Source organism: Amblyomma mixtum, chromosome 2 (assembly GCF_055824585.1).
Source record: "Amblyomma mixtum isolate Tamu chromosome 2, ASM5582458v1, whole genome shotgun sequence".
NCBI classification, from domain to species: Eukaryota; Metazoa; Arthropoda; class Arachnida; order Ixodida; family Ixodidae; genus Amblyomma; species Amblyomma mixtum.
The window spans coordinates 193787046-193807735 of record NC_143013.1 but is presented as its reverse complement, the minus strand read 5'-3'; the positions used below and the strand labels follow the sequence as shown (position 1 = coordinate 193807735).

The following is a 20690-nucleotide window of genomic DNA, read 5'->3' as shown; positions in this document are numbered from 1 at the left end:
AAGTTGACCAGCGGAGCGTCTATACGCTTCCTCTTGCAGTGGTGGGCGAAAGAGGCTGGATTCACGGTCCTGCCTCCCTCAACAAAGTCTTGGGCGGTACATTGATTTAACCCTAAACCGCTCACTTAGTGTAAACCTAGGACGCAGTCACCACTGCTTTGAGGGCGTAGGCGAGGGCTTAGGGCTGAAGAAAGATTTGGCGGAGCCTGGGCGAGGCTCACGTAATAAGAACGACTTTGCGCAAGCTCACAGGCTCACGACACGACTGTTTTGGTTTGGTTTATGGGGTTTAACGTCCCAAAGCGACTCAGGCTGTGACAGACGCTGCAGTTAAGGGCTCTGAAAATATCGACCACCTGGGGTTCTTTAACGTGTACTGACATCCCACAGTACACGGGCCTATAGAATTTCCCTGTATCGAAATTCGACCGCCGCTGCAGGGATCGAACCCGCGTCTATCGGACAACTGCGTGACACCATTCGACACACTGAACTGCACTAGGCTTGGCTTCAGGGGATGCACTGCGTGGTAGGCGGCGCCAGCAGTAAGTTTTTTTTGCACAAATCCTGCCCCCCTTATTTAGAACAAGTCCCTTTGGTCTGAAAGCAGACCTTGGTCTGTGCAAAGCAGAATTATAGACTTATATAGTGGTGTTCCCCAGGGATCCATCTTATCACCCCTCTTATTTAATCTCTATGTTAATGACCTCCCCAGCATTATAACTTCATCGCAGATTTATCAATATGCAGATGACACCCTCCTCATCTCATCTAATACAGATTTTTCTTGCGCACTCCGTCAACTTCAACAGGACGCTAGTAATCTATATGATTGGTTTCAATGTAACCTGATTGATATAGACCCCCGAAAAACTCATCTAGTGTGCTTTAGAAATGCACACAAGCCAATCCCGAAAAACGCTGCGGTTTTTTTGCACAGCGCCAGTTGCACTGCATGTTCTTGCTACCCCATTACATGTGTTCCGTCCGTGAAATACCTTGGCATTTACTTTGACAGTGATTTATCCTGGAACACACACATGGCACACCTCAGTAAGAAGCTTAGAGGCGTCGCATGCTTGCTCTATGCTCTAAGGGCCTACCTGCCATTTGCCATAAGACATTTAATTGCACAGTCTTTGGGGTATTCTCTGCTGAGATATGGCATGTGCTGTTTCTTCAAATGTTCTGCAACATGGAAAAATAGGATAAACCGTATTCTCAAGAATATGGCTAAGAGTGTCATCTATTCAATACCCCATAAACAGCAAAGTGTATTCCTTTCTTCAGGTCTGCCTTCCTTTGACATTGTGTTCAAACAAATCACTGTACTCAGATATTTCTGGAACTCTGAATTTCGGTTCCACAACGTTAAACCAATCCCATTAAGAAAAGTTTCTGGATATGTTGTCTCTGCAGTGCGAACTCATTTTGGTATGTCTATGAGGTCATATTATATCCCATGTATATTCAATGAGATGCCTGATAATGTTTTCAACTTGAACACTCGCAGACAGTTACGTGATGCTATTGCCGAGCTTGAACAGCTCTAGTGCATATGTTTTAATGTACACAAAACAAAGAATTGATTTGGTAACAAAGGTTGTTGCTGCTGCCGGACGGCGCCCTACAAGCCCAATTGAGGCTTTGGCGCGTCCGCGTCTTGTATTGTTTCTTTGGTGTGAATAAAGTTTTTATTATTTTATTTTATTAAACCAACTCTGCTTGAGGCCGCGAAGCTCGGCAATCTATCATTTTTCGCCTTTTCTGGGGTCCACATGAAAGTGCCATGATTGGTAATAAAAGCAGTCTTACTTATTCTTCTTCACGAACACGAATTGGCCGGTAAGCAAACTTGAGGCCAAACCGGCGAAGTACAACGAACCAGCAATATCACCAATGCTGTCGTCTGCACAGTCATCTGGTGTAGAGGAGTATAGTTAACACAGAGGCGCTCCTTAGTATCTCTGCTGACAGCCACTACGAGGAATGCCCAAGGTCATGAGGCTGCAAGAATGATTCCTTGGCGAAGAAGCGCGCTTGTCTGGTCCTGAAGGAAACGACGGTCTACAGCATTACAGCAACAGGAAGATCGTCTGTATGTTACAGAGGCCTCGGATAATGCCCTTCAGGAGTTGTTGTTCCCTTCAATAAGTTAATGGCGCGTACCCAGTGCGGTGATTGACGAAGACATACGCAGTGACTGACAGATTGGAAAAACAGTTGCCTGGGTGTCGTGGTTACCAGTTGTAGTTGTTGCCTCTGAAGCCATGGCGCACACTTACTGTATGTGCCTTGGCTTTTTTTTCTAGACAAAAAGGCGATGTATGAGACTGATCAAATTACCATAACCTGCACTCTTGTTTAGTTTATCTTTCTCGAAAAGCACAGACGCCACCGGGATCAATCTTATGCCTAGCAGCTGGGTTACGATCGCGGCCGGGATATAGCTTGGAGAAAGAGGCGAAAAGCGCAAGTGTTTGATTATGGTTATTTGACGTCTCTAATACACGGCGTTTTTACCTGGAAAAATCCTGTGTTATTTCTCAATATAGATTTCAGTGAGGGCTCTGCAGTTGGTGATCAAATTTATTCTTTTTTTCATGCCATCAGGAAACTAGGAATTGATGGGAAGTAATGAACGCGCAGCAGCCACAAAACACTCTGTCCATTCTGATATGCCCTGATAAAACTCAGCAAGTACGGGTATGAAGAGCCAATGGCCTATTGCAGTTAGTATGGCATAGCTGAAAGTGACGCCTTTACCTGCTAGACGAAAAATTGGCAGTGGCTTAGCTCAGCTATGCCAGGATATACGTAGCGAGGGGTACGGTGGCCTGGTGATGGCCTGGTGATCCGTCGGTGTTCTCTCGGTCGGGGGCCAGCAGCGTCGGCACGCGGCGAGGGCAGCTGTGACGTCACTTGGCGGCTCGTCTCAGTCGGAGACAAGTGGTGCGGTGCGCGGCGGACCAGCCGCGCGGCTGTGAGGTCACTCGGCTCCTCGCGCATGCGCACAAGTGACGCCGAAGGCCCACAGTGAAACGATGAGACTGCGGTTAATGTAGCTCTCGGTAAAAAAAAAATATTCAGGTGGACCAAGTGATGGGCACTCTGGAAAATGACCCATGCATGCATATATAGTGTTCTGTGATCCACGTGCGTCGTGGAATGAGGCCCATAATTAGAGGAGAGGTGAGCCAGGTGAGCCAGCAAGTGCCACTTCGCCGCGAAGATGGACAATAAATTTCGGAGTTTTTACTACTTGTTTTACGCCAGGGCGATCTGTGGTGCTACTTGCGTCTTACTTTAAAATTACTTAGGTTTCCTGATGTCTACGACCCTCACTTCGGAAGGCTGCTTCAAAAGAAAAAATACAGTGGCGCACAATATTTATTACATCTTATTGTCAAGAAAGCGAACAGCTATAGAGATTATTGACCTATGCTGTAGAACCATTTTGTGAAATATTTCGATGTCTCAGAGTCCTAGGTGCCCTTGACTTACGCAGAGCTCAGCGCGATGCGGGAGCATTGTGCCAAGCTTGACCGCCAGTGCTGCGACACCTATTTTTGCTGAAATTACACATCTGTTTGCATCGGCTTCACGTGTCTGGAAGCACGTATGCCAGATAGTATCCAGGTGGTGGTGAGCACATTTTAATCAAATTGTTTAGGAGGTTGTAGCGGCGGTTGGAGCTCTCAGTCCGGAACCCCATTGGAGTAGGCTGCCGGGCCCTTTCGATGTGTTGGTTTTGACTCGTTTCGCCCGAGCTGGTCAGAGCTGCCTTCCACCCCTCCTGCATTGGCTGGTTATTGATAGCGACCGCCTAGTTTCGTTGGCAGGCCCATACCATATGGTACAGGTCCGCCGGTACAGTGTGTGTTGCAGCTACAGCAATCGCCACTTCCACAACCAGAATGTCCCGGCTAGCCAGTACTAGTCTGTCCATTGTTGCATTTGGGTGCACTACCGTGACGGCCGTCATTCCCTGCTCGGGACTCGCAGCATCGGCATAGAACACGCCTTCGCGCCCGCCATACTGCCTTTTCATAGGCTCGGCTCGTGCTTGTCGTCTTGACTGGAGAAAATCGGGGTGCATATTCCTGGGTAGGGGAGCTGCATTGAATTGTCCTCTCCATGGGGCTCGAATGTCAGTTTTGGTGTCTAGCTGTCGGGGGCAACTGATGTTTAAGTCACTGAGGACTTTTCGGCCAGACCGAGTTGTTGAGAGCCGTAACACCTGCACCGTGAGGTGTGCCTGTATCAGCTCGTCTATCATGTTGTGGACGCCCAGTCGTAAGAGCCGGTCCATCGATGTCGCAAGAGGGAGGACCTTCTTGTAGGCTGTTCTGATTATGACGCCGGTGTTTTTGATGTCACGCTTCTTGAGGCGCTGCAGTGCTACCTAGGCGACGCGGCTTACGACGAAAGCCTGCACCAGTCGCAGAGTATCTTGTTCTCGCATCCCTGATTTCAGCGTGGTTACCCTGGCGATCATCGTGGCGACTTGATCGCGCACGAGCCGTTGTTTCAGGAGGGTGAGAAAGTTGTTGCCGTTGTTATTTATGTACAGCTCCCGTATCTTGATGGTCTGAACTTCCTTGATGGGTGAGTTGTCAACGCGGATGTCGATGGTGTCCTGACTCTTGCGTTGACGTAAGACTATGAGTTCAGATTTTTCGGGAGGGCATGTTAGTCCACAGTACACAATGTTGTTGCCGCAGTTTGTAGTCGGTCTTCAACCATTCCTTTGCTTCCCGTGGTTCTCCAGATAGTTATATCATCAGCATACAGGGCATGGCGTATGCCCTGTACCTGATTGAGAATGGGTGGCAGATGTAGGAGTGCAATGTTGAAGAGAAGTGGGGATAATACTGCCCCTTGCGGAGTGCCTCCAGTGCCCATTTTCACTTGCGTTTTTTATTTTGTGCCGGTGCTAATGTTGACGGTTCTGTCCATATGGAAATCGCAGAATTACGAGTAGACTCAAATGCCACATTTCGTGCGGTGGAGGTTGTTTAGGATTGTAAAGTGCGTGACTTTATCAAATCCTCCCTTGAGGTCGAGGTTTAGAAGAGTTCGGTTACTGTTTCTGCGTGCGGCATCAGTGACTTCGCGTTTGAGTTGCAGAAGCACATCATGGGTGGACAAGTTTGCCCTCTTCCATTCGCAGCCTAGCCTACAAAACTTTCGTCCGTAGCAAACTTGAATTTGCATCCCGAATATGGAACCCACATCAAGCCTACTTAATAGCCAGCCTAGAAGGCGTCCAAAACCGCGCAGCCCGCTTTATTTCCTCCAACTATGACACCCGCTCTAGCATTACCAAAATAAAATTATCTGCTGACATCGAGCCTCTCGCGCATAGGCGTATAATTGCCCGTTTATTAATATTTCATAAATTGTACTATTGTTTTTCCTCACTTCGACACTCCCTTCTGCTCCCTCCCCTCCGAACATCACGCCGTCTTTTCAACTCCATGAGCATCCTAAGACTTCATGGCTCCTCAAACGCATATAACAAGTCATTTCTGCCTCTTGCCATTAATGGATGGAATTCACTACCCGAATGTATTGTCACTGAATGCGATGCTCTTAAATTCCGCGAAATGCTGTCATTGCACTTGAAATCCCAATGTGGGTAACTGTTGCCTTTGCGTTTTATTTTTATGTTATGATTGTTTGATCTACTACTGCACCTGTCTGCCTGATTTATAAACGTGTTTTTCTTTTTTCTCTTCCCCAAGCAACGATTGTTTCACTGTATACTTTTTCTTCACTGTATACTTTTTTTGACTGTTTTTTTTCACTGTTTTACTGTACTTTTTTTGTATATGTATTTTTTTGACCTAATAATGTCATTACTTGCTTCGATGTTCGCCCCCTCACTTATGTAATACCCCGCCAGGGGTCTTTAAGGGCCAATAAATTATGATGATGATGAATTCAAAACATCGTGTATGGCAGGAGGTCGTAATCCTCAATATTGTTGGAGAGACGCACGTGGACTGCCTTTTCCGTGAGTTTGCCTGCGCACGGCGTGAGAGATATGGGGCGCAGGTTTTCAGTGCTGATTTTTTTGCCGGGTTTGGGGATAAAGTGTACATTGGCTGTTTTCAATGCTTATGGAATTGTGCCGGTGCGCCAGCATTCGTTTATGTAATCGGTGAATTGCTGCACAGCCTTTGTGCCGAGGTTGGCCTGAAGTCCTACCGTAATTTTCTCTTGTCCTGGGGTTGTGTATTGGCGCATATCTGCTAGTGCTGCAATGATTTCTTCCGGAGTGAAGTCTCTATCTAGGTCTTCGTTCGGTTCCCCTCGGTACTCCTTATTGCAGGGTTGTGGGTCTCTCGTGGTGCAGATATAGCGACGCGTAAGTTCATCAACCAGTTCGTGATCCGTCTTGAAAGCTGTGTAGGGCTCGATGCAAATTTCTGTGTTGTTCACTTTCGAAGGGTCAATAAGGCATCGCAGAAGGTTCCACGTAGCCTTGGTAACTAGGCGGCCTTTGAGGGATTCGCACTTTGTTAGCAAATTGGTGTGAGCGAGGCCCCATGCTTATTGTTCCGCTTGAATAGTAAGCTTAGGTATTCGAATTTTGGGTTTCCGATTGTCTTTGTTTTTTCCACCGATTTATAAGACCACGTCTGGCTTCCCAAGATGTAGGAGGTAGTTGTCAACAGCTCGGTGGCCCTCTGTGGTTGCGAGGGATTTTGTGAGCTTTTATTTAAGGTCGAGAATGGAAGCCGCCCAATCTTCGTAACTGGTTATTTGTTCGGATGTAGCTAGTTTGGTGTCCTTCCTGAATGTCTCCCTGTCTGTAATTCTGGCTTGCCCTCGTGGTTTGCTGTGCTTTTTGCTTTCGAAGATGGTCTGCAGCACGTAGTGATCGCTGCGTAGGATCGCTCCCGTATTGAGCCACTCATAGTAGCGGGCGTTGCGGACGAGCGTGAGGTGGGGGAAATATCCCGCGTCATGCTGGTGCCGACTCAGGTCCGGTGCGGCGGGTCCGTCAGTTAGGTCAGGGCCATGTAAGCGATAGCGGATGCTAGTTTTCTGCCTTTCGCGTCTTCCTTCGGGTAGCCCCGTAGTGGGCTAGAAGCATTAAAGTCGCCAAAGATAGATAGGGGTGCTTTTTGGGCTTCTCTTAGTGCTTTAAGAAAGATCGCGTCGAAGGCTACACGGCGCTCTTTGGGGCGACTATATATAATGAGTATATACAGGCCCTTGATTTTCTGTGCTGTGGTAGTAGCTCTATTAAGGTATATTCAATGTCGCTGTCTAGATTAAGGTCGACAGTGGTTGCCGTGCATTATTTGTGGACCAAGATGCATGTCGAGGACTTGTTTGACGTGTTGAGTATCATCTGGTCTTAGCCTCCATATTCACTTCTTGCAGGGCTATTATTTGCGGTGTATGGGCATGAGAGTCTATGTATTGTTGTAATGTTTAACTCTTCCATTTTAGCCCCCTCTAGTTCCGTTGTGGGATGACGAGTTTAGTTCTGGGTTGTGGCGCCGTGTTAAGGATTAGAAACCTGGGTCCGATCATGTGGTGAGCCGTCGGGCTCTTTATCTAGTTGAGTGCTTAGTAGATAACGAGTTCCCGTTATACCCTGTAGCTTTGTGGCCTTGTTGTGAGGAAGATCTGATAATTCCTGCACTCGGTTCTTTACAAAAGCCTGTCGTTCTTACTGTAGAACAGTGGGAGAGCCGGCTCTCCGCACTCGGTTCTTTACGAAAGCTGTTGTTCTTACTTGAGAATAGTGGGAGAGCCGGCTCTCTAGCGGCGATCTGGATTGCCAACAAGGTCTCATCCAGCACGCCCAACGAGCAGCGAAGCTCAGCGGTGCCCTGGAATAGGGGCACCGACCCTGTGAGAAGAAGGAAGATGGACCTCTTCTTTCTCGTCTGCTACTAGCACAAGACCTTTCTAGAGCAATAAAAGTCTTTCCTACCTCTTTTCTACCTCCTGATAATGCCTGAAGTTTTCGGTCAATTCTAATATCCTGCGCTTGCATCTTGATTAGAACTGTGCGAGGTTTTCTATCATGGGTTTAATTCGGGTTTCTATCATGGGTTTAATTCGAACCCGTTTTTGATTGTCCTCTAGATCATAATTTGTAATTTATTCTCAATGAGGTCTTGAATTGTGCTTTCCAAGCGGGTGATACGTTTCTGGATTTGGAGGCGCTCTGTATATTGCGGGTTGCTGCCTGCGAAGTTGGTGCCTTGTGTGGTGTGTCTGGTGGAGCTGGTTGCCTCTCGGGGCTGCTAGTGTCTAACTGCTGTGGAAAAGGAGGGGGTAGCTCTGCCTTATCTTCTTCCATCGGACATGCCTGTTGCGTCGATGGAGTTCATGTACTGTTTGAATTGGCTGCGATGTGTAGCTGCTGTTTTAATGTGCTATTTTATGATTCAGTTGTTCAATCTCCGCTTTAAGTCGTTTGTAAGCCAAGGCTTCGGGGAGGAGGCAGCTACAACTGCCCAGTTGACCTTGCTGCCGTTGCGCTGCTCCTTGTAATGGGGTCCTGATGTCTTCTCGGCTGGACGGCTGCTGGTGTGGTGCCACACCGTATCGGTAGTCCCAGGTCCTTTGTTCGAAGAGCGTGAGCCGGTGGTGCAAAGCGGCTGCTGGAGGACTGGGCCTGGTGGGTCAGGCGATCCCCGCTCTTCGATGGGTCTCTGCTGCTGTACCGGTTGCGAAGGCTGGCCCTGGACTGGTTGTTGACTTGCCCTGTCTTGTTCTTGGTTGGTTGTGATGTTCGGTACTTGAACTTGCATTGATTCGACCCCATGGGGTGTGCACCTGCGTAGACCGTGCACTTGGGTCGGCAGTCGTGGGACTCCGGAATATCTTGCTGACCGCACTGCGGACATCTTGACTTCGAAGGGCAAGGGCAAACATCAGCCTGGTGTCCAAGTTTCCCACACAGTGCGCAGGCTGGCGTAGTGTTCTTGTTCAGGCGAACGGGAACCGCTTGACTGTTGTAGAAGACATGAAACGGGACCTTCTTTCAAACGTGATGGCCGCCACGTTGAGGGAACCTAATTTCCTCACGTCCACCACTGGTGCGTCCGGGGAGCGAAGCGCTGTCGTGATGTCTTCGTCGGAAACCCTAGGGTCCATCTTTATTACTCCCTTGCAAGTGTCTTCGGAGCGGCGGAGGTAGGAGGCACACTGTGTGTGCCGTGTCCCTAAGTTGAAGTGCTTGAATTGCCAGGATCTTTCTGATTGTTTGAGCATGTCGCACCCCGACGGCGATGATGTTCTGTTCCCACATGGGTCAAACTATGAGCTCGGCAGAGCCAATGTCCGCGCCAGCTGCCATTTGCAAGGCGTTTCCCACCGCGTTGCTTCCCCTGAATTTTCTAAGATCCAGCGTTCTTTTCGGATGGATTACGTTGACTGCATCTTGTTTTTCCAGACGCGGCTGTGGAGGAGGCTTCCAACTCCTGACTTGCATGCAGCGCGTCTGCTGCAGCGGCGTATCAGCTGCCGCAGTGACGCAGCCACCTGGCGTTTGACCTTTCTGCCGTGCCGTGCCAGTGGTTGTCGCGGGCTGATGCGAAACGTTGTCGAGAACTGGCGTAAACTGGCGTTTTCGCCTGTGGCATGGTGACGATCTGCATCCCCTCCGGGTCGTATCCCATCAGGGTCGTCTTGGTTTGCGGCAGAGTTTGCCCGCGAAGCTGCGGCGGGCAGGTGAGTCGAGGCCTAACTCTTAGGCTTAGCTACTCGCGCGATCCGCTTAGACTTCAAATTTTTGTAGGATTTCAGAAAACGGTCCCACCTGAACAAGGGTGGGTGGTGTCCTTGTTCTGGAAGTGTAGCCAGATGGTGTTGTAGTGCTTCGGCAGGTGCTTCGGGAAAGGATCATAAATTCTGCGGAGCCGGCGTGAGACACGTCCGCTCTTCCCGACTGCTGAGGCGCGTCCAGATGGTATCCAGTGTCTATAAAAAAAATCGTTCCGTATCCTATGAAAAGTGCTTTCCTTCATTAGTACTATATTTCCTCGACTGTGAAGTTCACAGACCACCAAGCGAGCACCTGCAGTACATATTGCCATGCACTTGCACTCGCGAAGTGCGCGTAAGGAACTAAACACAATCGTCAATAAGGTGGACGTCCCATGGCACTTGCTTTCTCTACGGATCACCGGATCACGTTGTCGGTTCATTTCACCACCGATGCCTCGAGCGAGGCGCCACAGAACGGCCAGGTACTGAACTTTTCTTCAGTCTGTAATTCTGCACAGAAGTTATTCTACCTTCGCGCTTTTTTAACCGGCAGGAATCATACCTTGGTGACAAGTCAAGCTTGCTCAGCAAAGTGGCACAATAGAGAAAAGTAAAATATGACAGCATTACCTCTGAGCGAAGGCGCTGACGTATGAGTAAAAATACAGCGCACCATATAGGGGCATTTATGTAGTCGCAGGTTATAATAAATCATTCAAAAGCTAACTAAAAAGGGGTTTTTGAACACTGCCAAAGTTTCGTCTGCACTGCATTCTTTCGCAACGCCTGATGAGCTACAAAATAAAAATATACTGGTTTATGCTCTTCCTGGTTACGCACATTGACAAGCACACCAATGAGAAATTCTTGATATTTTTCTGTTTTGAGAAGCCACTAGTTAAATTGTTGAAACATTACCTCACATTTTCCCATCCAAAAACTGTGTCAGGACAGAACGCCATCAGCAACTACTGGACTGTGCATAGTAGTTAGTCTTTTGTTTTTTCTCTTTTGAAAATTCTGTGCATTTTTAGCCGTGTTTTTCGCAATTCTTTTCGGTTGCTTTTTGACAAAGAATTTTTCATGTAGAGGAACTGTCAGTTTTTATCGGAGATTTACCTAGTATCTCAATGCGGGCTTAATTCACGTACAGTTTACGTCGGGTTGTTTCTTACCCCAATCCGTTTTCTTAGAAGAAACCGCGTTTCAGCAATGCTTACAGAATAAAGTGTTTCGCCATACGAAAGAGTAACTGGACGGGAATCAAGTGAATTAATGCGGATATTCGTAGAATCTATCCAGTGGTGTTTTCTGGCCAGGTGTTCGCGATCTTTGTCCTTTGTTTGGCCTGTTGTCGCTCCGCTTATCACGATCGCTGCTGTTGTCTTGGCAACACCTGCCCCGCAGATCCACTGTGTGACCTCCGACTTATGAACCCCTCGGGCTATGCCAGTACAAGACCCATACACGTGCTTTGCATAACATGTGCGCCCCTGCAGCTCTAGTGGAAAACTCGGCCAATTATTTCCTGTTGCTTCTAGCCTCTCCTTCAGGTGTTGAGTTCAACTCCCCCGACTATCTCTCACGTGGCCCGAGTCACTGCGAGAGCAAGAGAAAAGGGAGCAGGCAGCGCGGCTGGTATGTCGTTTTTTCAAATGGCCCGATTAAAGATTCTGGTAACTCATTATCGTAACCCACTGTCGTAGACATTGCCACTGTTGAGGACTGAAAAATCTTGAGGTGATAGTGTTAAAGGCCCTGGTCACCACCCGACAATCGAGCGTTGTTGAGCTGTTGAAAATCCAGCGGACATGAGTAAGAACACATGGGCATGGCTTTGGCAGGTGGTGAGAAGAGAACAGAAGAGGCGAAATACTGGCTGGCTGGTACATATTTGAAGAATTGGATTTATAGATACAGAGAATAAGTCATGCAGAAACCATCTTGCATTGCAATGTCCAGAGATCGAAGATTGCGAGGCGCATATAAATCGGACCACTATCATCGCCCGTTATAAAGATGAGACCGCGAGGTTCATTACGGAGACCTGCCATAATAAAAAAAGCTAACTAAAAAAGGTGTTAAAAAGCTAGTTAACACCTGCATCAGTAGCCCATCGATAAATCTACTAAGGAACATGCGTATCTTAATCAGTGACGTGCCTATTTTCAGTCGGGTTGTGCGGTTTTGCGTTATCATTTCTCCTGCGTTTCTGGTGTTTTTTGTACCATTTCATTTATATTGTTGCGGAAAAGAATATATTTACAGATATTTACAAATAGACAAGGACAGCTGCGAGCGGCACCGAGAACACAGTCCGAACTTCGTTGTCGTCTTCTACTCTTCGCACTCGTGCCATCGCTCTTTGTCGTCGTCGTCTACCCGCAACAATATGCTACGTTGCCTGTAGCAATAAACCATTTGGTTCTTAGCGCTGGTGCTTCTCCTTCTCTTGTCTTGTCCTCTGTTGCGCTGTTTTATCCAATTCTTTAAGCAGAGAACAACCTAGGAGGCAGGTGGGCAAGCTAGGTCGCCTGACCTTGCGGCGTCATTACAACCTGCCCACCGGATAGCGAGCGAACTGTCCAGCGTAACAGGTGACAGTTAAATTTCTAATTGATCGCTCGGGAAAAGCAACCCGGGCCACACAAGGCCCACCACTGGGAAGGACCTTCCATCGGAGGGCTATGGCGCATCTCTTAACAGCTGCAACACTGCGCCAGGGGGGTATGAGGACTCCCATGGATCTATGATTGTAAAGTAGAGCATGATCTACTGCATATATGGGAATGAACCCACTATACCACAGCGCCATGCCATTAAGGTGGAGCTTAAGTCTCCCCTCCAAGTTTTGCTTTTTAACTTGAATCGTTAGAATTTAATGAACGATGCCATTTGTGCTTGAAGGGCCACGTCATCACTAAGTTTTCTTTTCCAATCGAGGACACGTGGATATCATAAAACAGCGTTCACAGTAGCGGCGGTACGACGAGGCCGACTGTCCACGCTGCAGCCACCGGGGGCGCTCTCGCGGAGGGCCGATTTTGTGCCGTCGCCGAGCCGCTGCCGATGCCGCCACGCCGGGGCGGCCGCTTCCCCTCTGCTGGCGGTTCAGGCGAGCCTCTCGGGGCTGGGCACCAGTCCCGACACGTTCTGCGCGAGGTCGGTGCCGAGCGGCTGGGTGTCCAGCCTCCATGCGACGAGGGCTAGCAGGGCCGACACCAGGCACAGCACGGCGCCCGCCACCAGGAAGAAGCGCGCAAGCCTTGACAGCCGCGGCGGCAAAGGCTCAGCCGAGATACGATGGGCACGGGTGAGATCATTCAGCTCGGCGGAGGCCTGCGTTTCGGTGAAGCGCTAGTTTTTTTCATCATTAATAGCCTGCTTGACATTGTTATGCCGCTTGCGATACAAGTTACGGTGGCTGACACCTCATGCTAGCTCACGGTACTGTCATCGCAGGTGTCGACTGTCAACGACAAAGGGCGATCAGAAAACGTATGTTTTGAAATGAGCACCTTGCTTTAATTATGTAAATGCGACTCAGCTGTGTTCAACGTTCAACTCTAAATACAGTCAGATTGGTGTCTTCGGTTTCGCAGAATTATTTGTGCACATATGAAAGCAAGTCAGTGCTGGCAGCTGAGGAATTCATTACGAAAAATTTGCGCTAAATTATATAACACAAGAAAAGTTGAATACTGACAAATTCAAGGAAAATTTGTCTGGACAGAGACCAGTGGGTTAAAAGAAGCGGCACATTCACTGATCAGGTACAGGTATTGCACCACATGTTAGGAACTTGCGGGTTCCTTGAGCATAATAAGGTGAAGGGGTCTAGTTGTTAGAATTTAACTATATCACAGATCTGTAAACTGCCGACGAGTGAAAAGTTATTTAAATTTCAAGCGCTGTTCCACGGGTTCATATTTTGTCATACAATACTTTTACCAGTGACCGCATCGCTTCTTTGCCAGAAAAGCTTTGCTCTAACAGTGGAATTTTAGAAGAACATGATTTGATTCTGCTACGCAGCTGGTTGGTGGGAGGAGTTAAAATCATTGTGAAGAGGATTACGCCTGCCAAGGGATCAAACCAGGAATGACACGTTGAATGCAATGCACTCTGCTCCAAACGAGATGTGCATATGTCTTTGTACATGTGTGTGTGTGGGGGGGGGGGGGGGGGCATTACATTGGTTTTCGAGTTCACATTCTCGATGAATTTCAAGCCTAGCGGCAGATCCAGTGTGTGCAGTGGTCATTTCGTGCCCGTTGATTTCATTTCCGAGGTGTGCTTACTGGCTCGTAACGTCGCGCTGTGCGGGTATATAGGCTGGAAAGTTATTTCGCAGTTGTCAGAAACGGTAGCGAGCCCAGAATTCATTGCTCCATGGTGTACTTGGACAGAGTGTCAGTGCCTTCTCACCTGCCTTCGAGGGTGCTGGTTCTTTTAGTAAGTATTTTGACTTCACCTCTTACACTCATCCGACCTCTGTTTATGGTGCTCTCGTATTGGGCGGCGTAAGGTAAATGTCGCAGATTTCTTAGAATTGCTAGGGGCCTGATACTGCCACGGTACGTAAGTTGTGAAATCAGTGCAAGCCTTCCCAGTCAGGGTGTACAGAAAAAGCCGCACCTTGCGCGAAGAGATCCCCGTCTTGGCTCGACTGCGACCGTTCCCGTTGAGTGCAGGCAGCATCCGCTGCTCTTCGTCGGAAGGCGGCGACAGGCGGCCGGGAGACGGCAGGGACCGCGTCAACGCCAGCAGCGAGGGGGCCGCCGAGATGAGCCGGGGACCCGAGCGGGACGCTCCAGGAGTCTTCCGCGTCCAGAGGGGAAGAGCAGAGCCGGATTCCGGCTTCTTGAAGCAGCTCCAGGCGGCCGACTCACCGAAGGTCTCCGTCGAAGGGTCTGCATAAAAAAAAAAGGTTGAAAAGGTTCAGAGTTAACAGCTCATCATTTATTCAGATGCACTGCATTCCTTACCAGATTGTTTAATGCACAGCGATGGTATGAAGCAAGTGCATTCGCATCGTGCGCAGGAGAGATTAATTGGAGTACCGGGGCCGGTACATATCTAGCGGCCGCCGCGGTGGCTAAGTGGTTATGGTGCTCGGCTGCTGACCCGAAAGACGCGGGTTCAATCCCGGCGGCGGCGGTTGAATTTCTTTGGAGGAGAAATTCTAGATGCCCGTCTACTGTGCGATGTCAGTGCACGTTAAAGAACCCCAGGTGGTCGAAATGTCCGGAGCCCTCCACTACGGCGTCTCTCATAGCCTTAGTCGCTTTCGGACGTTAAACCCCATAAAACCAAAGCAACATATATCTAGCGGTTAAAAATAATCAAGCATCGATATTCAAAAGAGAAGACGAAAGAGAGAAAGATTGCAAGCCGGTAGAATCCCGGGTAACTTCTCTTCTCTTTTGGCATCGCAGACTCAAAAGCAGTACTCACAAGGCCATTTGACTAGACATCCTAGACCCGGATCCTTGTGAACCTCGCTTAAGCAAACAGTGGTCTCGTCCGCCGCATCCGCATAGTCCTCCGCGCCGGCGGCCAGATCACTGGTGCTGGAGACGGTGCTTTCCTCCGGCGGTGGGGCGCTGATAACGTTTTCCATCGTCGAGCCCGTCGAGATGGACCACCAACAGACAGCGTAGAGGCGTTGTTATTCTCTTCTTCTAGTTCCATCTGACTCCAAAAAAACACCCGTGTCAAATACAAAACAGATACTCTGCGTTCAACACTGACATCATCTGCCAATGAAACGAAAGGCGCAAAGATTATAACGATCTGAACAGATGCCACAAACATTGGTAAGGAAATACTGGTTACTTTTTTTTTCGTTTCTGCATTTAATGGTCCACGCGTGGGCCGTGGCTGGCGCCGCAGATCGTGGTTGATGAAGACGACGATCTCCGGCGCGAAATTGTGGTGCAGTTTGTTTTTTTTTTGCCTTTGTTATGTACAAGTGTGTTGTGAACGCTCTGCTTTCACTACGGCGAACGCTCTGCCATTACTACGGCGAACGCCAAGCACTTGCTCCTCACGCTTTGCCTCGTCCCTTCCTCCCCATACCCTCGCCCGGTCAACTATATAAGCTGGCTGATCTGGATGAGGAGGTGGTGGCGAAGCGCGGCTGCGGCCGCTTATCTGTTTTTATGCGAAGCATATTACTAGAGCTACACTACAGCCCGTCGAGCGCGGCGGTGGAGCTACCATTGACCTTTAGCATGACCACGTGACACCACGTGACTACATGACGTCACAGCAGAGGAGAGATGGGCTGCCGGCTCGCGCGGTCAGCCGCGGCGGTGGAGGCTCCACATCAGAGGCGCGGCGGCTGACCACGTGACAACATGACCTCACAGCAGAGGAGAGATGGGCTGCCGGCTCGCGCGGTCGGCCGCGGCGGTGGAGGCTCCACATCAGAGGCGCTGCAGCTGACCACGTGACGCTACAGCAGCGGTATAAAGCTGAGCTTGCCTCGCTCTCCGGGCACTTACGAGGCGGCCAGGTGTTGGGATGCCGCCTAGAAGCAGGGCTGATTTGAACGAGAAGCGAAAGCTTCAGCGTGCCACAGAGACCGATGAAGAGCGGGATGAACGTCAACCAAGGAAAGCCATGTATTACCAAGCCTAGCCATTAATATGCTTCGCATCTTACTAAGCTTAACCTTATCTAAGCCTCAGCCATTTTTTTTCAGCCAGCGTGCGCTTCTGCGGACGCGGTTGTTGCTGCGACGCGCGTCTGTTTGAGTGCAGTGGGGCCGTGCGGGGGCCCACGGACCTGTGTGTCCTTAATTCCCCAGTTGTAAATAAAGTTTTCACCACCACCGTCTTTTCTTTCCTTTTTCTCTTTCCTCTGATCTTTTAACTCTCCTCTATCTGCACGTGGCAGCGGTGGTGGCTCGGATGGAGCCAGTTGGCAGGCCCGTGCAGTTTCCTTTTCATTCTTCTCTCAGTCGCAACAACAACAACATGAATAAACGCTCTTTCTATCCGGAGCGTCCGTTTGTGTTCCATGGAAGCACGGCACGCGCAATGCGCGTACTAGCTTTGTAACAGTGGCGACGAGCGCAAAGCGAACCCACGACGAGAGCCAACCTGAAACGACGGTCAAGGCTGAGTCGCTGGACACAACCATTTTGACCATGGCACATCACCAGCTTCCCGAATATGACGAACGCTGTGACAACTGGAGGGCCTATCTGACCAAAGTTGAAGCCTACTTCGAAGCAACTAGAATAGAAGATTCAATGAAGAAGAGGGCGTTGCTCATTTTTGCACTGAGCACACGCACAGTACGAGTACTTTCAGGGAAAGTTGCACCGAAGAAGCCTAATGCGCTTAAGTACGATGAAGTAATTGGATTCTTAAGTGCGTATTTTGGCCCAAAACGCCACGATATAACGGAGAGCTTCCGCTTTTTCAACCGGCGTCAGCTGGAAGGTGACTCTGTTGTTGAAATTCGCCAAATAGCGGTGGTGATGGTGAAAAAGATTTATAGTGCAATAAATATTTACAGAGAGGTGATTGGGGTAGGCCCTATTGGCCCTCTACCCTAACAATACTAGGTGGAGCCCCTATTCCGGGGCCCCATTGGCAAGCAACGCCGCCCGCGTCCGGTGAACTAAGGCCTTTTGGGTCTTTAGGTCCTGACAGCCGAGCAGGGCCGCCTCACAGTCCTCTCTGGTGGGGTTGGTGTTGGGGGGGATAGATGGGTTTGATTGACACGCCCAAACCACGTGGAAGATGTCAGCCACCTCCCCACAGAACTGGCACGTGCCATCACAGGATGCGTTGAAATGTTTAAGTACCACCGGGCACAATACAGTGTTAGTAAGAATTTTGATGAGGAGGCGCTCGTCAGCGCGATCCAGTCCCTTACAAGGGGCCGGGTAGCGCCGGTGCTCCTCCTTGTAGTAATCGGTGATGTTTTTGAATGTAAGGGCCAGATTGTCTGATTGGGAGTAGGCATCCAAGGACAGGGAGATAGCCCGGGGAGAGAGTGCGCGGGCGGCCTGATCGGCCTGTTCGTTCCCCTGGAGGCCCTGGTGACCGGGGGCCCAAATCAGGTTGCGTGGAGTTGGATCTTCGCATCGCTAGCTATATTCCAATATGCGCAGGAAAGCGGGGGAGCCCAGCCCAACTCATAGCTCCGACAGGCCCCTCGCGAGTCGGTGATGATGTGTTTCGACTTGGGAGTAGTGAGAGCCTGAGCAATGGCAATCTCCTGCGCGTGTGTTGCGCTGTAGGCTTTGCAAGTGAGCCCGTTAACTGTGTTTGTGTTGTGTACGACTGCGGCCGTGTACCACACCCAGTGGTGTGGGCCGGCAACGTCCACGTAATACACATGTTGTTGGTTACCATAGTATCGCGCCAACGCTTCCGCGCGCGCCTGGCGACGACCGCTATGGTCTTCTCTGGACATGTTGCGGCGAAGGGGTCGGACCTGGAGGGCGCGTCTCCAGGGTTCTGGCACTCTCTCCCTTTCCTCAATATGGTAGTCATGTTTGATGTGTAGCCGGTCCAAGAGGCGGCGACCGGACGTGGTCTGTGCAAGACGCGTGTATTGGTTGACTAAGTGGGCTTCTCGAAGCTCCCGGAATGTGTTTACCACGCCCAATGCCAGAAGTCGCTGGTTGGACGTGGTGACCGGGAGGTCGAGAGCCTGCTTGATGACTTTCCGGTGGATGACCTCCAGTTGGTCATCATCATGTTTGCGCAGGCGCAAGTAGGGGGTTGAGTAGAGGATTCTACTTGTTACGTAAGCATGGGCAAGCCGCAGTGCATCCTTGCTTCGTAATCCGCCCCACTTGTTGGAGACCCGGCGGACCATGCAGCCCACCTGGTCTCCCACTGTGCGAAGTTTTGCTAGGGTAGCGTCGACCCTGCGTTGATGGTGTATGAAGAGGCCAAGGACGCGGATCTCCTTGGACTCCGTGATCGGTCCCGAGGGGAGACTGATGCAAAGCGGTGTTGTGTCCCGAGGGGAGGAACGTATGTGCACAAATTCTGATTTAGATGGGGCGCACTGGTGCCCGCAGTAGGCCGCGTAGTCGTCGACTAGGGTCGCCGCTGCTTGCAGGCAGGATTCCATGTGGCCCAGGTTACCTTGCGTGGCCCAGATTGTAATGTCATCCGCATAAAGAGCGTGATGTATCCCGGGCAAAGAAGACAATTTGGAGGGAAGATGAAGCATTGCCAAATTGAAGAGGAGGGGAGACAGGACCGCGCCTTGAGGTGTTCCCCTCGAGCCGATGGTGTACGGCCCGTCTTCCGCATCTTGTATCCGTATGTAGGCTTGACGGTCTGTAAGAAATTGTTTTATGTAGTTGAATGTTTTGTGGCCACAGTTGGTGTTACTGAGGTGGTCCAGGATTACTTCGTGTTTGACGTTGTCGAATGCGCCTTTAAGATCCAAGACCAGGACCACCTTGTCGTTGTGGGGACATTCGACAGGATCTAAGATGTCGTGATGAAGCTGCAGAAGTATACCCTGTGCAGACATGTGAGGGCGAGAACCGAACATGGTGTCCGCGAAAGTGTGCTGTGTTTCGAGAAAATCGGAGAGTCTGTCGCGCACCATCGTCTCCATCAGCTTGCCGACACAAGATGTGAGGGAGATGGGGCGAAGGTTCTCCACATCAATAGGTTTGCCGGCCTTCGGAATAAAGGTCACGAGAGCCGATTTCCAATCGAGAGGGAGAGGAGTCTCTGCGTCCCAAATGCTATTGATGTATTTGAGGAGGTTGGGGTGTAGGCTACGTCGGGAAGGTTGGCCAAGAGCTTGACCGTAACCTTGTCGCGCCCGGGTGCAGTGCCCCGCTTCGTTTTGCTTAAGGCTGCCCGGACCCAGGCAGCACAACAACATTGGCCGAACGTCGCGCAAGTGTTGGCAAAACTTGGCACGAACATCGGTCCTACACTGGCATTTGGGCCGAGCGCTACCACTTCACACATTGGCCTTACTTTCATGCCAGTTTTGGGCCAACGCTCGGCCGATCAAGCGGCCAACGCAGTCCCGATGTTCGTTCTGCAGCATGGACCAGCAAAGGTCTCATACTGGCATCCAACTTTCAAACATTGGTAGCCAACTTTCAAACATTGGTAGCCAGCTTTCGAATAATGGTTTCCAGCTTTCGAATATTGGCATCCAGCTTTCGAATAATGGTTTCCAGCTTTCGAATAATGGTTTCCAGCTTTCGAATAATGGCATCCAGCTTTCGAACGCTGGCACACGCAATTAACCCACTCGGCAATGACCGGCACTGTGGATGGATGTACATACATACCATTCTACCTAGCAAATATTCATAAATGAGGTTGCGAAAGAATTCCAGAAAAAATACCCGTTTATTGCTTTGAGTTACAAGAATCACGCTTCTAGCGCACACAGGATGGTTTGCGCTACCACCAGCCACCGTGGGGAGTAAAGAAAAGGGGCCCAAGAGCATGGTGGCAGAGGCTGTGGGAAAACAATTTATTTTCAAGTTTGGTGCGTGCCGATCAGGTTGGACAAAGCATCTCGGCAAGCTGCTGCGGCACGGCTAAGGCATCCATAAAGCGCTCAACGGAGCTGTCCTCCAGTGAACTGATCAGTCATATCCAAAGTAATCGTTGCACTCCACTTGCAAGGGGACTGCTGGACTGCATTCAAAGAAATTCCTCGTCCAGTTCTTGCACGATGGCCTCACGAAGCGCCAAGCCTGCAAAGAGATGCATGATGTCATGGTAAGTTGAATTGTGGCCATCACAGAACAAAAACAAAAATGATTAAATAACACCGAATTTTGTGAAACACAGTCATCGTGAAGACACTAGCAACATATTTTACAGGATAATTTTTAATTTATTCTTAAGAACCAGCACCACATTAGTTGCACAAAGTGGAATTTAATTTACTAAACTTCCCTTATACCAAATGGTTTAATTTAGTTTAAT

At 49.8% G+C, this 20690-nt stretch overlaps 1 protein-coding gene across 1 annotated transcript; it reads right to left on the bottom strand.

Annotated features, from left to right (window-relative positions):
* Nucleotides 1–12852: 12852 nt before the first annotated feature.
* On the bottom strand, nt 12853–15364 carry LOC149361965 (uncharacterized). Its single transcript, XM_089568196.1, has 3 exons — nt 15199–15364; nt 14380–14654; nt 12853–13080 (listed from the first exon to the last, which is right to left on the bottom strand). Exons 1-3 carry the CDS (start codon nt 15362–15364, stop codon nt 12853–12855), a joined length of 669 nt encoding a protein of 222 aa, XP_089424322.1.
* Nucleotides 15365–20690: the final 5326 nt, after the last annotated feature.

Excerpts from the sequence above, each read along its gene's own strand:
- LOC149361965 (XM_089568196.1), bottom strand. The coding sequence starts at position 15,364 with ATGGAAAACGTTATCAGCGCCCCACCGCCGGAGGAAAGCACCGTCTCC. Across the intron at positions 14,655-15,198 it reads ATGTCTAGTCAAATGGCCTT|ACCCTTCGACGGAGACCTTC; the intron begins GTGAGTACTGCT and ends TTTTTTATGCAG. Across the intron at positions 13,081-14,379 it reads CGGGGATCTCTTCGCGCAAG|GCCTCCGCCGAGCTGAATGA; the intron begins GTGCGGCTTTTT and ends ACCGAAACGCAG.